The sequence below is a fragment of the Wolffia australiana genome, chromosome 1 (assembly GCF_029677425.1).
Source record: "Wolffia australiana isolate 7733 chromosome 1, ASM2967742v1".
NCBI lineage: Eukaryota > Viridiplantae > Streptophyta > Magnoliopsida > Alismatales > Araceae > Wolffia > Wolffia australiana.
In genome coordinates this window covers 2,855,738-2,872,500 of record NC_135835.1, presented here as the reverse complement: position 1 = coordinate 2,872,500, position 16,763 = coordinate 2,855,738, and the positions used below count along the sequence as shown (strand labels likewise).

Genomic DNA, 16,763 nt, shown 5'->3' with positions numbered 1-16,763 from the left:
ATACTGATGTTAGTAGAGAACTTCTAAGCTAAAACACAAGAATGACCACTTTCTGCAAACCTGGATGTATTGGTTCAATTATCTAGATATTTTCATGCTCAGGATAATAAGCCCACGTTCTAACATATTGACCAAATCTTAAAAATGATTGGAGATTACTAACCGGTTGAAGGAAATCAACACAAACACTCTGAGACAACGAGGATCAAATTGACATTCCAAGTTGGTTTTGAATAGTAAACTTCATTGAAATACAAAAAGTTCCAGAACATGAATCAACATAATTCAACACTTCACCACGAGATTAAGATTATTTATAAATTAATCTTTACCGTTATGATTACATGAAGGGGAATTACATGAGCATCCATCCTATCGTGCCAATTAGTTTCACCTATTTAAAATCATATCCGAGGGAGAGTTACCTCATTTATTCACTTCTGAGACACTTTTACTGAGATTCCAGAAGCATAAGTTGCAGTTGCACTGTCAGCGGACCGCGTGAGCTGAACAATTACAGGGAAGAACTCGGACGACCGCACGTACTGCCTGCAAAGAGCGTGCTCACACATCTTGTTTAATGCAAACAGAACTAATCTCAATGGCGATTCTTTCATGGTGTTTACTCTACTTGGGTCCATCGCACAAGCAGAGTAGTCATTCACTAGTTTCAATAGGGCCTGCAAAGAAGGCAATGTGGAAACGCTCAAGACTGCAAAATATGAACATTTAAGTCAAAAGTAAAAAGCTTGAGCGCCAGGAGATAAAATGAATTTCAATGTGATTCTGAACAGTGCTGAAAATCTGATACCCACATTAAATACTGCTAGCCAACTATTAGGGTTTGGCAATTCAATGTGATTGCCCGATAAACCGCCTGATCCAATGATGGGATCGGCTAAATAGATTGATTGACTTGACCGGGTCAGAGTAGGGCCGCATCAGCCATCACAGTCAACATGGCAGTTCCTTGAATGATCAGCCAATCTGTATACGATACCATTGGCCCCGTCAAATAAATGGGTCAATGTATCCAATCAGAAATTGCCACGCGGCAAGCCGAGGAAGAGAAGGGAAAAAAAGGAAGACCCAAAACCCCTAAAAGGAAAACAAGGAGGTTGGGAAGGGTTTGGCAAAATACCAAGAACCAAGTAATCAATAAACAAAATGTTAGAACTAAAAAATCAGAACCGCTATTCAAAATAGAAAAATTTGGAACCAAATGAATTTATAAAGAATAGAATGAGTACAAACCTGAATGGCCCCTTGAGAGATGATTTCTGAGCATAAGGAACCGGAGTTTCGAACTAGATTACATAGAGCACCTGCAGCATTGGACTTAGTTTTCTCCTCCTCGGAAGCCAGTAAAAGCCTTGTAAGGTGAGGTATACAATTGCTGAGATCCTTGTACAGGGCGTCACTATAGTACGCAGCATTTCCAATCTTATTTTTTGAAAAATGAAAAGAATGTTATCAGACGGGCTGTCATTATTCAAAATGATCATATCATAATGATCAGCGAGAAGCTTACAGCAAAACATGCAAATTTTCGGGTACGTTTGTCTGGGTCAGCCAATCTATCTATCAAGAGGCCTATGATATTATGTTTTTCCTGAGTGACATCCGAAGAAGAGACTGAGCCACAAATTATTCAAACAAAACTAAGAAAATGATAGACAAATTTGTAGCTGTAGCTGATAAGAAATACCAGAGAGCTATAAAAATAGGAGTTGTAACGGCACATATTTCCAATAGCGCTGCAAGCCTTAGAGCGCACATCCGCACCGTCATGAGTCAAGAAGCCTCTCAATAACTCCAATAAATATGTCTTGTGAATAGCCTCATAGAAGTCCTGCAAGATAGTCGTTTAGTGTATGAAGTATAGCAAAAGAGTTATGTTTTCAAACAGATAGCAAGACCAAATAACAGAACGACAGTTACATCCATTGTAAAAAGAACCTAACCTTTGACATACGCGCCAAATCAGATATGGTCATCAGACCATCGAGAATACACTCCTTTGGAGCGCCGCTGCCTAAGACCTTTCCCATACACTGCTCATCTAACAGACCTTCCGCCAGAAGCCGGCTAGCAAGGGGGCGATAACCCACCATTTTTGCAACAAAAGCCACTGGCCTTGGTAAGTCTTTTGCTTCCAAACACTTCAAAACACCAATTAGGAACCCCGGCATTTCCACCTGTAGCAACAGAAATACATCAATTAGGGTTATACACTCGTCAATGTCATCAACCCTTGTTGATGTTTATGAATTTTAGGGTGATTAACGATGATGATGATGTTGAGGGGGTTAGCCTTGACGGTTGCCTTTGACAGGGTATCACCGATGTTTGAGTCATCCCTCAAGTTCAGCCATCAATTTGCTAAAATTCTACTTAAAAGTCTTCAGCCCTGTGCCGTCAAAGTCATCGTCATTGTCAGCTGGCTTAGCTGGTGATGACGATTACAATGAAGGAAATTTTCTTCAAACATGGACAATTGACAGTGAAGACAACGGTGACAAGGTCATTGGCAATTCTTCAATTGTCCATCATCATTGTCGTCAGCGGCCCGCATTAGTCTTGTCAGAACCCAACCCAACTTAATTGGTAGCAAAGTGTCATATGGGAGGAACAGAAGTTTGAGATGAACCTCCAAAAGAATTTGAAGATACTGTGGCATCTTTTCCTCAATTTCTCTAGCCATACCCCTGTTCTCCATACCAACTCTTGCACCGGGAGAGCCAACGTTAAGGAGATGGCCACTGCTAATGGAGGCCGACATAGAAGGCAAGTTAGGGGAGCTCTGCACCACAACGAAAGGAAAAGCCAGAAGATCAACCACCACATCGACCAGGTCTGTAGCTCCCTTCCTCCCTCCTCCTGGCCCAGACCAAGTTTGGATGGCCTTCAGGTGCTTCTCAGACAACAGATTAGCTATAACTTTAATTGGCTGACTTCGGAAGAGAATATCACGATAAACACTCCCATGAAGGCACTGACATAGCAACGAAACAGCCCACACAACGCCAATGGGCGATAAACCAATTAAGTCCTTCATTGCTGTTTTTTCATAGGCCAGTAAGTTAAGGAGAAGCTGTGGGATGCCATTCCTGCAAGCTTGGTCAACTCCTGAAGGCGATCCTAGCTTTAGTTTTGCCTCCAGTAACCCAACAAAACCATCTCTTAGTCCGTTCCACTTGGATAACACTACATCGTTACTGGCATATGATTCATCTTGCAAAGGAAGCATGAGATAAGGACACAGTATTGATACTGATGGCACAAGGCTGACCATAAGTTCACTAATGCTGGAATTAGAACAGCCAGCTTTTTCAAGAGAGATGAGTGACGATAGTGCCAGCATTGCTGCTGCGGAGTGAGGCTGGAAAGGATTGACCAATGCATCACCAGAAGTGAACAAATTGCGAAGGATAGCAAGTCGATCACGCTGTTTCCTTGGAGAGCTTGTGAGAATGCAAGAGGCTGAAGCTGTCGAATCTAGCTTGAATTGACATGCAATAGTAGCCAAGAGAAGAGAGCAGTGCAAGGCCAGGGCATGTGGTTTCAACAGCTTTGATCTTTGGTTGCGTTTATCTGCTTCCTCTTTATTAAAATGAGAGGAATTTAAAGAAGAAAGCAGAGAAAAAATATTTGAAATAATTGTCCCATCTCCCCCACCATCGGTATCATCAGAGAGACATGCAGAAGTTGGCAGACCGCAGACTACACTGCATGCTGAGGTACTGAAGACGCACAACCGCAGCATGAGCTATGAAAAAAATCCCAAAAAGCATCATCTTATTAGGAAATCAGGAGTGAACTGATAAACTATACAGCTCAATGAGTATATAATAATCGCTGACATGTGTCCATGAGATAAACGCTAAATTACACATCTTACAAATTGGCCTACAAACTAAATTACATAAAATGTGATTTCAAGAAGATCAAACAGTTACCTGAAGCACTGCGTGGAGAGTAGATTCCAGACCATTACGAAAACAATAATAAACTGCAACTTGAACAGCTTTTGAATCCGTGAAGGATTTGGCAAGAAAATCTATCGGTCCAAGAAATGAGCGTTGACCTATATCTGTTACATCATAATGAAGCACTAAATCGCCTTTTGAAACTACTAGGGGGAATAAAAAGCTTCTTCCCTTAAATGACAATGTCTCAAACGCATCTATGAGGTACCAAGTGGCCTTACAGGCTTCACAAGCTGCCGGCAACATATCTGAAGAGCCAGACATGAGACTTGACCCTGAACTTGATAAACATTCAACCAGTAAATTAACAAACCCTGACTGATTGGCATGACATAGAATACGATTAGAAGTTTCTTCAAACTGTGTATCTGCTGCCCTAAGAGAGGATGCGATTCGAGAAAGCATGAGAGAGAGACATGAAGTATACTCATACAACACTCTTCCCACGGTATCACTGTTATATCGAACAACCTGGAGGTGTATATCAGGATAGTTAGATCAGACAATGAATTCAAGGCATAAATGAAAATAAAACAACAGCAGGAATCACCTTCGGATATAGCCCAGATATTGCAAGCCATCGTTCAAGAGTATCATTGGTGTCACTGCCGCTACTACTGCAATCCAATAATTTCTTCATAATGGACAAACCCTGGCAATTTCAAAATACTTTTTCACCAGATCCAAAAAAACATTGAGATGTTCATTGAAAGATCCAAAAAAAATCTCACTGACTTACCTTGGCAACAAGGCCACTGGACTCATTTATATTTCCGTCAATTACAACAGATATGAATTTGAAAATAGTAAATATTATGTTGCCCAACACCGAAGCATCACTAAGAGCTCCCGCTGCGATCAAATTTGAGACAATCTTGAACGACTGGTTAATGAGATCAACCTTTAAGTCTCTGCGAGGTAGTGTCAAAAAGTCATATTCCATAAAATTTAATCAAATACACACGGCTGACACGACAAAATATTGAACAAACAAGATAAACTAGACTAAATAAATCCATTGACTAAATAAAATGTCCAGAACCAAATTTTGAAATTTGACCCTTCAGGACGCACAAGCTGAAGACTGTCAACAAAGGCCTTACCTCTATCTTACACAAGACAAATTTTAAATGACCCTATAAATATTGTATTGAATAATTGTAAAACATGACACGCACAGTAAAATGTTTACAGCGGGATCCATGGCTGAAGAGCGCAAAACATTGTGACCAACACCCATAAAAAGCAATATTTGATATACAATTGCAAAAGTTTGTCCTTCTCATTTTAAAAAAAATTTTTGAAAGAAACCTTTTCATTATGCCATGGCCACCGTGAACAAGAAATTAGGTCATAATACACTGAAATACAAAAATAACTGAACGACTTTGGCACTTGACTCCTCAGAAAAAAACAACTTGGGCATGGTATGAAATAAAGAAAGTGTGTGGACCTGGAAGAATCCATACTGAAACACTCCTTCAATGGCAGAAGAATGATAGAGAGTGAGTTGGCGTCCTCACAAACTTGCATAGCACCTTTTACTGTACGTGAGCTATTCTCTATCTTATCCAAAGCATTATGACCTGAGGAAGAGCCCTTAAATTTGTTAAAAAGTTACATTGTCGTAGACATCAGCTTAAAATGATACAGTGATAAATCAAGCGAGGTAGGGCGGGGAGAGGGGAAAGATATAGAGCAGTTGACTAGGATGCCATGATCAGGAGAAAAGCATAAATCCCATAATCCACATGAAAGTCAACGTCAAGGATGGTGATGATTTGATCCCCGTTTGTATCAAAGATTACTTAAGTCATCTGGGTCCCTAAGGGTATTTCTGTCATACTCCATTCATTGGTTTTTCCCTATAAATAGGATAGCCCCTCACTTTAGGAGAGCAGCCAGGAAGTAATATCATGCTCTTTTTCTCCTGTCTCTGAGTCTTATACACCTCGCCGGTGCCTCTTCTCCAAGCGATATATTCCACCAGATAATCTACCCTCTGCCAGCCTATGTCCACACTGTATCCCCTCCTGCCGACAATCATGCCGGCATCCTCTCCCTCTCTTTCCATCTGCCAGATGTGGAAGATTATATTGAGTCTGTGTCATTATAATGACCATGTGTTAGAAGTCTTAGAATAGGCCTAATAATGCCCACTCAATGAGAGTGGCCCACATTGTAACCTTACATATTTTGTGGATTCGGATCTGTTTGAATAAAGTTAGTAAAATCTAATTTGTCAGACTACCATTTGCCAGCGAGGACTTCCAGGTGGCGCCATCAAGAACGCTGCAGAAGACCATCATGTTCAACACTGTCCGTTCCCCGATAAGAGCCCCAGGTTCTTATCAGATGAATATGCAAACTTTAAAGGTTTCCGAAGAAGCGTTAATTCCCAAATAAAGATTATTTGGTTGAAATGGGAGGTGTATGAGTAAATGTTGTATTAGGTGTTAATCTAGCGTAGTGTCTTCAACCTCTCCCTTTGATGCTCCTCTCTGTGGTGGTAGCAGACAAACACACTGGCACCTAGGGTTTGAATAAGCCAAAAAGGATAACTTATATTCCTCCACACTGGCTTAAATACTAGCCAATAAACAGAGTACGTGGACCCTACTTACGTGAGTTATTCCTAGATAATGCGATCCGGAGGCACACTTTTGAACGCTGTCCCAAAATGTAGCTCTTAAGCCCTCCAACCCAGAAGGGAGGGTAGTTTTGATTTCCTGGTGAGTGTTCTTACACCTCCCATTACCTCTGAAGTCATCACTTCCTCTCACAGACGATCACTCCTGCACGTGAGGAGTGATGATCATTACAAGTTTCGGCATCGTCCACTCTGCCGAGCTAATCTCTTCCCTTCTCTTCTAACACTATCTTTTCTGCTCTCATCCTCACCACTCTCTGAGAGTTGAACTCGGCAAGCGAACGTGAATTACAATTATCATTCCAGTGGAATACCGAGTACATTGGGTTCTACCACTAGACTATGTATCACATGACTTATTCTAGTGGTGTTTTCAAAAAAAAACCACTAGAATAAGTCATGTGATACATAGTCACATTGGCCACTGATAACTGTGGGCCACGTTCAACGATTTACAGAGAAAAGAAACAATATGGGCCACTTATGACATGAGGCCCATTTACAAGACTAAAGACGAGAAATAACATTTAATAAGGGTAACCAGCAATGTTTCTAACATTAGGTATGTGTTTTAAATTTGTCAAAACAGTAAGCTCAAGGAAGGCGGTGCAATCTAGGTGAATTGTTCAATGATTCAATTGAAAAAATTTCTCGCAATGAGAGGAAAGGAAACAAAATTTCTTGATTTATTTCACGCTCCCAAGTAAGGAAGAAGCTTTGGAGGAGAAGGCACCAAAGTAGATTTGGTCCTTAAAAGAATGCGATCACTACCATGTATAAGATCAATTCAAATGAGAAATTAAGCAAATACTTTCACATACATTGACTGAGATGCTCAGACTGAGATTTCTCCACTGCTTGTTATTGAAGTATATCTAACTTCTTGAACGTCAATCAATTCTATGGACGATTGTTTTTGGACCCCAACGAGTTTAAGACAAGAATAATGTAAACTTTTATTGGTCCAATACAGTCCAAACATTTCTCAGGATACAATATCTACTATCTATAGGATTCAGAAATTTAATTTGTTTATAAATATCATCCACACAACTCAGAAAACTAATCAATAAAATAGAAACAAAACAAGACATGCATCAATTACACGGATAAATTTGAATAAATTAATGAAGAATAATCATTACATGAGGGCCCCCATACTTGTAGAAGTTCAAGAAGTAAATAACATAAAATATACCTTATATCTAAAACCATGTTTAATAGACAGCTGACTAAGCAAGCAAATGAAATGTTTAAAAGAAAAGCACATGCGTGTAAACTATACCTGGTGGAGCAATATCTGCGCAATAAGGAAAGTCCTCTGATGTGTCCTGTGTAGATTTTATGTGAGCATCAGCTAAGATTCCGTTGGGCTTCTGATACTTTTCATTATCCGTTTGACATCCATCTGCAACAAACATAGTTAAGTCCCTACAATAATCAAGAGGAGACTAATAACAAGTCAGACTTGCAGAGAAACAAACCAACTAGAGATCCAAGATCCTGCACAAGAAGACTTCCTTCTGCCTTCTTAATAGCTTCACATCCTTCATCTGCTGTACTAGCAATATCTACTTTCTTCTGCTGTGTAAAAAGATGAAATCAAATAATAAACAAGCAGCACATAATAGGAAAATAAAAGTAAGTTCGCCAGCCACACATGTGCACACTTACGGCGTCACCTGTTTCGGTGGGCATTTCACTGACAAATGGATGCTCAAGTAGTGCAGGCCATGTCAACCTACTTTGTGGTACCTGAGTACCAAAGAACAAGAATATTCTCAAACCTATTGGATTAAACATAAAGAATATAATAGAAAAATAAGAACCTTGTTATTTCAAAAAAAAATAATAAGAACCTTGTTCAGCAGGCCCTTCAGGAAACTTTGGAAACTTCGACTCATATTATCAGGATATTTCACAGGATCCTGATGCATAAAATGAAGGAATTCGAAGTCCATTTTTTGTTGTTGAATGAATGATATCAAGGTTGAATTGGCAAAAGAAGAGAGGATACCTTTATAATATGTCGAACTAATGCATAGACAGAGTTGGTATAAAAGGGTGGCTGGCCAACAAAGAGTTCATACCTGATACGGATAGCAATATTCATTTATCGAAGGTGTCGGAGGAATAAATATGAGCATTATAAATTCATAGTAGCACATTATCACTTATTCAAAGTCTGGATGCAAAAGGTATAATCTACAGAGAAAAGTTTGTTTTCTCATGCAAAAATCGAACGATAAAATATATCAGCAAAAACATCACGTTTAAAACTTTTCATTTATTCATATTGTGAAGATTTAATCGATTCTGAAAATGAAACTTCAATAAAACCTCAATTTTTTAATCTTATCAATCTTTTTCAAAGAGATTTTGAATCTTGTCAATGCACAATAAAGTTTGCTACCGTACAGAATTACACCCAGGGACCATAGGTCTACTGTGTGGTTGTACGGTTGTTCCCTCACAAGCTCAGGAGCCATGTACAGTGGTGTGCCTGGATTCATAAAGAGTTTCCTGAGAATTGTTTACCGTTATTAAAGAAACACACCAAAAAATAAAAACTTAAAGTTCATCGTTAATAGTAAGTAGGGCCAATGCAGATCTCACCTTTAATTGATCGTAAAACAACTGTATTAACTGACATGGCGCGTGCAAAACCAAAGTCACAAAGCTGAATCAGAAAAAGATAATAAAAAAATTTTAATTTAATACTCAATTCTTTACTAAACCAGATAATGCAAAGAAAGATTTAAAAAATCACACAGATAAGGAACCCCTAACTAATTCACATGAAACAACAGTTCAGCAAAGGAGACATTTCCCTCTGTGACCTCATGAACAGTTGATACAGGGGTACGAACCAGTAACCCCAAGGCTTATAAGCCCTAGGCGACAAGGAGAAGAAACAGAATACTTATTTTCTTATTCACCAAGACACATGTACACCCTGAATATATAGGGTACTAATATGGGCTACATAGTAATGGACCTATTATAACGGGCTACACATGAAACAAAGAAAAACACAAACATATAAATATAAATAACAGCGGTTAACACTTTTCAAAAAAAAAAAACAGCGGTTAACTGTAGCTAACACCCTCCGTTCATCTCTTTGTTAGATTCGAATCTCCAACATGTTTTCCACCCTTCGAATGTGTACTGCCCATTGTCCTCTGTGCACATGAATTCGAGAATCTCAACTAAGACAGTTGTAGGTCAAAAGTAATTTCATCTGCGGCTAAACTCAGTCATATTTTTTCCTATGACTTAAATTCCGCCATTATTTAACAGGTTTCAGAATTACACCAAGAGGGGAATTGATTGAAACAAGGGTGGAAAGCTATGATATCTCATCAGTTTGGATAAGTGCTCTAAGAGCTCGCATTATCAGCCAGTCCGTAGAACAGACGCAAAAATAAGCATGTCATGGATATGTAGTGATATGTCACCTAACTAAGCATCAGAGGAGCGGTAGGGAATTACTTTTAAATTCAATTAACCTGTCATTCGAATTATGCAGTCCTTCCCAGCTATCACATTCTTTTTTTTTTGAAAGACCCAGCTATCGTATTCTAGAAAAAGGGATTCGTTTGTAAATTGCATCACATAATTACCCATGCGTAACTTTAATCAACTGTTGACACAAAAGACTACTATCACAAAAAGTACAGACCTTGACTACAGAACCAGGTCCTATGAGAATGTTCTGTGGTTTCATATCCCGATGAATGATGCGATTAGAATGCAAGTAGTGTAGTGCTCTGACCTGAAAAGTAAATCAAATACATACAGACGATAAGTGGCATGAATGCACCAAAAACAGGTAAAGGGGCTATACCAGCTGCTTTGCAATCGCTTGCACTTGCTCTTCTGGAAGACACTTGTCGTCCTCAAGGATTTCAAAGAGTTCACCCTGAAAGTTAAACGCATAATACTAATGAAAAAGGACAATAATCAAGACTGCATTTGCGAGAAAAAGTGACATTAGATGAAGATTATACCTGAGCAAACTCAGTAACAACGCAGAACTCCTGAGGCGTCTCAAAGGCATCAAGCATTTCGATGATATTCTCATGTTTCAGCTTCCTGAGGATCTATCATAAATCACATTAAAGCAGTCCAACAAGAGTACGACTTTGCAGTAAAATGTCAGGTTTTTATAACTGCGCCTAGTTTAGGGTCCCCATGAATACAGAAATTTGAAAGAATGAAAACTACATTGGACAAAGCATGAGCCGCTCATCGAAGTAATCGTTGCTAAGCAATGATAAAAGTTCTCCAAGCATGGGCATAAACATGGAGATGCGTTTAAACCAATTTTCTTTTTTACACTGAGAGCCTCGATTTCAGCAACATACTGTCAGGTTTTACTTCCTAGACAACAAGAAAAAGAACCATTTTTAAAAAAAAGACTTCAATATGTGAATCAGGAGTTAAAATTGGCATTATTCTTTGCCTCTTTGAATATCATATCACTCATTAAGATCAGTCTCAACAACTAAATCAGTCGTTCGAGAACCTTTTTTTAGGCTAAGGATCTACGAAGAACAGAGAGACGAATTGGATCATTGTCTCCGCCAAGGAGTACCTGGTCCTGGTCGGGGATAACCCTCCACTACCCCTGATTCAAAATGCACAGGTGACACTAGGTGCCCAAAAGTCTTAGGGGACAATTCACAATATTTTTGCTGTAACATTATAGACCATCCAAGTAGAAACATGCAGCCAAAAAATCACAATAACCGGATCCTTAGAGTCAAGCTAAAAATACCTCAATTTCTTGCCGTAAATTTTGAAGGTCTTTTTCGGTCCTTCCATGTTTTAAAATAAATTTCAACGCAACAGTCTGCGAGAATAATGAATCGGAGTTATACGTAGAGTACTCGTGCAGGAAAAAAAAATCATCACATCCACGAAATTGTTACCTTTCCGGTGAATTTGCGTCTCCCTTTGTACACTTTCCCAAAAGATCCTTCTCCGACCAGCTCAGTAACGTGGTACTCTTCCAGCCCCATCCCGCAGAAATCAAGCTCTAAATTTCCTCGCGTACACTCCCCGGTCTGCAGCGGCTCAAGGACAAAGAAAAATGTCGCCCGCGCAGTCAATAAACGAATGAACACATCACGAAAACAAAAGAAAAGACAAAGACTAGATCAACAACAACCAAAGAATTCGCTCCGATTTATCGAGCAATTATCCGAGGCCTCGACATTCAAAAACTCTAATCCGCAAATTTCCGGCTCCCGATCGCGAGCAATCGGATCTCACGCCCCCATCTCGCTTCCAGTTCGCCAAAATGAAGGCCTGTTTTGGCGGGAATTCAAAAAATATAGAACCGAGCCCGATCCGGGTCGCCGACCGAGTTATCTCGGTAGTTATTTCCCTCCTTTTATCTTAATATGCAAATTAAAATTATAAATAGATATTCGGTCTCCCGCACTATTCACTCAAATTGTAAGCTATCCAATAATATGTCCTTCACAATTAACCCTGTAGATATTTTCCTCATTCTATCGTAATATAAAAATTAAAAATTAAAAAATTGGTAATCGTTCTTTGGTACTATTCCCACAAAAATAAGCGATCCGACAATATTTATTTCACAATTAACTCGGTAGTAATTTCCCATATTTTATCTTAATAAGCAAATTAAAAATAAAAAATAGATATTCGGCCTTTGGTATTATTTTCCCCTGAAAATATAAGAGATCCAACAATATTTCCTTCACAACTAACTCGGTAGTTATTTCCCCCCTTCTATTATAATATACAGATTAAAAATTAAAAATATATGTTCGGTCTATTGTCTTATTCCCACAAAAATAAGCGATCCAATAATATTTCCTTCACGATAACTCAGTAGTTATTTCCCTCCTTTGTTGTAATATAAAAATAAAAAATGAAAAATAGATGTTCGATCTATGATATTATTCTCTCATAAAAATAAGTGATCCAATAATATGTGCTACTATCTGTATATGTCACCATATCTGTTATTTGGAAAAACCGAAAATGTGTCTGATAATCTGTATATTATATGTCTGATAACGATAACAGATAGAAACAGAAGATAACAGTAGGTGGCTTCTAACCAGATTACAATAATGGATATCATCAGTGAGATAATTATAACAGATAATGATATCGTTGAGCGGATAGATATATTGAAAACAGTTATGTTTCAATGACTGTTATCAGATATTGTTAAGAAATTAAAGTTGATTATTTAACAGTAATGCTAAAAATTAATGCCATTAATAACGATAATGTAAAAATATAAAAATAAGAATGATAATTGTGTGATTTATTGATATGTAGTAAAACATTTGAGGAAGGAAATAAATTGAAGGATACTTAGGGCTCAAATTTTGAAATGTTTAAGACAAAAAGAAATGCAAGTTAAAGACTAGGGTGGAATAAATGAGGAGCTAGATTAAGATAGGTTTCTGAGAGACTAATTGATGATGTGTATTTTATAAGAGGACTAAATGAAACTTGAATCTACTAAAGGAGGGATCAAAGCAAGAAAGTCTTTCATTCATAGAGCCATCCATTACAACTTCTATCTATCTTGGTGAATGGATCAACTATTGGTCAGAGAACGAGGCAAAGAAGTTGTAATGGCTCCAAAATATGATATCAACCCACCTGACGGAGTATGCATCAACTCCATAGTGAAACAACCATATTTGCCTAGTCGCAAATGGCTCAACCATTGGGTCTGTTAGAGCCAGGTCAAGGAGACATGCAAGGAGGCATTTGGTACTCGCTCGAATATGTGCCTTTTATTCTAAGGAGAATTGATGTAGGACGACTACGGAGTGATTGACTAGGGAGTGGACGATGAAGGAATGGACGATTGGGTTGACGGGGCAAACTACGGGTAGAGGGATGATGAGGGATAAAACAGTCACAGAAATCACACGATCGGATTCGGAATTTAAAACCGATGAAAATCTGGTAGTGTAGCTCCGACCCTTATCAAGGGCAGGAGTACTGTCTTCCCCCACCGCGACGATGCCTAAGCACCGAAATCAATATCCGAACTCGCGTCGTGAGGATACACTCGAGAAAGAGAGAGAAGAAGCAGAAAATCTAAACCAAATCTAATCCTGACGGCGGTGGAAAATACTCAACGGAGAACACTTCGACACCAAAGAGTTCAGGTGTACCTCGGCACCATAGTGCGTGAAGAGGATGCGGGAAATTCTGATCGTGACGAAGCTGGACGAATCCGGGCGTTGAGAGGCCCACTAGACGATGGGATCTGGAGGTTCAAGGCATTGAATGACCGTGGTTGAGACTCGGCCTGGTTGCTCAAAGGTCGGAGTGCTTGGGCGTGGGCGTCGTTGGCGGAACGACTGACGTGCGCTACGACAGGGTGTCGCGAATCCAACTGCGCAGTCAATTGGCAGGGGGGTCAAGGGGGGAGTCGCCCCCTTGCAGAGTTCGGGGTAGCACCCCGAAACCTAAACAGTATGTGCAGCCTTGGGCGCCCTGGGGCGGGATGCCCTGGGCGGCCTGGGGTGCAGCCTTGGGCGGCCTGGGGTGGGATGCCCTGGGCGCCCTAGGGTGCAGCCTTGGGCGGCCTGGGCGGGATGCCCTAGGCGGGATGCCCTGGGCGGCCTGGGGTTGCTACCCTGGGATGGCGAGAGAGAGAGAGAGAAGCGAAGAGGATGGAAGAGAGATGATAGGCCGGCGACGCGCTGGCGGTGACGATGGCTAGGGTTAAGAGGGATAGGGGAGGCTGGGCAGTCCTCCAAGAAGAGTTAAACAAAACTCAATTCTTGAAATTATGACTGCCTAAGTGTTTCTTGAAAACAATGGCCTATATATAGGCCTTGGAGGAAAGAGAAAATGACGATAAATTAGAGACGAGATGTTAAAGACGTGCATCGTGTCATGCCAAAGGACAGTTGTTGATCTGCCTCTGGCGACGTGTCATGACGTGCGTAGGGACGTGCGCGGGTGGAGACGTGCTTGATGACGGTTGCGGCGTGTCCGTGGCCGAGGTGTTGACTTCGGTTGACTGTGGCGTGTTGACTTTAGTTGACTTTGCCGTTGGGTCCATAGCAGGCGTGTTGACTTTGGTTGACCGTGGCGACGCTTCCGATGGTGATGTGTTGGCGTCCTCGCCATCAAGAATGACCTGACTTTGCACTAAGCTCAGTGCATCATTCATTGCTTCAACATGTTCGTTGCTATTGTTGTCTTTTTTAAAAATCTTACCTGACCACGATTACATTGGAGTCTTGGCGTTGCTATGCAAGTCACCATAGGAGGAGTCGCACACTTCGATGTGTTATGCGTCGAGGTTGGGATAATGCTTCCTCTAGTGGTTGCATGATGCCTTCGACGTTGTGGGGTGAGCTGTCAAAATTGTCTATAAGATACTCCAATCTACCTGAAATAATACAATGTGCATGTTTGATAACGAATACAAAATGGATGTCAACGTATGTCGAGTGACATTTCAAATTTTCAAATCAAGGAAACATCCCAATATTATTTATCAAATAAAAAAATGCAAATGTGTTCCAGAATCATACTATGTATCCATATCATTATTAACTTGAATAATTTCCTAATTAATATGTATTCACCTTTATGTTAACTAAATCCCTTTTAAATGCACTTATTTATTTCAAATAAATAAAGTGCTGATTCAAATTTATGTACGTCACAGGTTTTTATCCCCATTGTGTAATTTCATCATAGATAAAACCTCAAGTAAATTTAATATACACTAATACTTTATATTCATAATGGCAACCTTTTATACTCAATAGGACAATGATGTTAATAATAACCATTTTTGCCCTGCTGTTTATTCACATGATAATATATTTTTAAATATTTAGTAATTTTTAAAATTTTTAATTTCGACCATCATTTTTCTCTTTCATTCTAAACACAAAACATATTTTTCCCTTTAACTTTCCTTTTTCCATAGTTTCATTTTTTTCCATGTCATAAGCTCTTGTCATCGTCCCATAATTTATTATACATAAATAATTTTTATTCATTCTGGAAATATTATACAATGTAATGTATTATTAAATATTTTAATACTTTTAAAAATTTTAATTTTGACCATCATATCTCTCCTTTATTCTAAGCGTAAAACACTTTAATTTCCTTTTTTCTATAATTTAAAACTTTTAATATGTCGTAGGTTCTTATCCTCGTCTAATAATTTTATTATGCATAAATACTTCCTATTCATTTTGGCATCACCCTATACTCATTATGACCAAGAGTATTTATTTTCAATTAGGGAATAAAATAGTCAATGGCTAAATTTTTATTTTTCCATCTAATTAAACACATTAAAATATGTTTTTATAATTTTTTAAATTTTAATATTGACCAAAATATCTCTCATTATAATATAAACATACAAAATTAATTTTCACTTTTTCTCTTTTCCCTTTTATATCGTCATTTAAAATTATGTCACATCATCATGTCTGTCCTGTCATATCATCTGTCTGAGACCCTCAGTTAGGGACTGGCGTTTCGATTTGAGCATTCGAGTGCTTGATCTGATTGAGCATTCGATTGCTCGATCGGATTGAGCATTCGATTGCTCGATCGGATTGAGCATTCGATTGCTCGATCGGATTGAGCATTCGAATGATCGAATCCGCACCTTGATCAGACCCGAGTTACATTAGATTTGCATAGGATCTTCGCATAGGGTTCGGATAGTATTTTTTGATCCAGCCCAATGTTCGGATTGAATAATGAGATCCAATTTGTGTAGAACTGGCAGTTCGGATTGAGTCTGATCGAATTAATAACAAATAGACAAAATAAATATACAATAAAGGAAATGAGAGAAGAGAGATAGAGAAAGAGAGAGAGAGAGAGAGAGAGAGAGAGAGATAGAAAGAAATAGAGCATGCAAGAGAGAGAGCGTAAGACCAAGAGAGAAGAAGAGATAGAGAGCAAGAGAGAACGAGAGAGAAGAAGAGACGGAGAGCGAGAGAGAATGAGAGAGAGAATCAGAAGAGAGAGATAGAGAGGGTGCGCGAGAGAAGAGAACTAGATGGAGAGAGAACCAGAAGAGGAAGAGAGAGAGCACGTGAGAGAGAAGAGAGCCAGAGAGG

General features: G+C 39.2%; 1 protein-coding gene across 3 annotated transcripts; it reads right to left on the bottom strand.

Moving 5' to 3' along the window:
- Window positions 1-281: 281 nt before the first annotated feature.
- Window positions 282-11,966, bottom strand: FU (kinase family with ARM repeat domain-containing protein). 3 transcript variants are annotated; one of them, XM_078573329.1, is made up of 23 exons: window positions 11,816-11,966; window positions 11,577-11,711; window positions 11,423-11,497; window positions 10,653-10,745; window positions 10,490-10,564; window positions 10,325-10,417; window positions 9,256-9,319; window positions 9,058-9,142; window positions 8,657-8,729; window positions 8,499-8,567; window positions 8,314-8,394; window positions 8,124-8,223; window positions 7,925-8,047; window positions 5,443-5,575; window positions 4,729-4,900; window positions 4,540-4,641; window positions 3,960-4,460; window positions 2,651-3,769; window positions 1,965-2,198; window positions 1,709-1,852; window positions 1,532-1,612; window positions 1,255-1,443; window positions 282-680 (listed from the first exon to the last, which is right to left on the bottom strand). In XM_078573329.1, exons 2-23 carry the CDS (start codon window positions 11,664-11,666, stop codon window positions 435-437), a joined length of 3,942 nt encoding a protein of 1,313 aa, XP_078429455.1. In that variant the 5' UTR covers window positions 11,667-11,711; window positions 11,816-11,966; the 3' UTR covers window positions 282-434. The 3 variants fall into 3 exon arrangements, with proteins under 3 accessions (XP_078429455.1, XP_078429456.1, XP_078429460.1); XM_078573330.1 differs by having other exon boundaries at window positions 8,124-8,220; XM_078573334.1 differs by lacking the exon at window positions 11,816-11,966 and having other exon boundaries at window positions 10,653-10,737; window positions 11,577-11,709.
- Window positions 11,967-16,763: the final 4,797 nt, after the last annotated feature.

Coding starts and splice junctions, on each gene's coding strand:
- FU (XM_078573329.1), bottom strand. CDS start 11,666: ATGGGGCTGGAAGAGTACCACGTTACTGAGCTGGTCGGAGAAGGATCT. Junction 8,568..8,656: donor TAGTTCGACATATTATAAAG/GTATCCTCTCTT, acceptor TTTATGCATCAG/GATCCTGTGAAATATCCTGA. Junction 4,461..4,539: donor TATCTGGGCTATATCCGAAG/GTGATTCCTGCT, acceptor ATACACCTCCAG/GTTGTTCGATATAACAGTGA.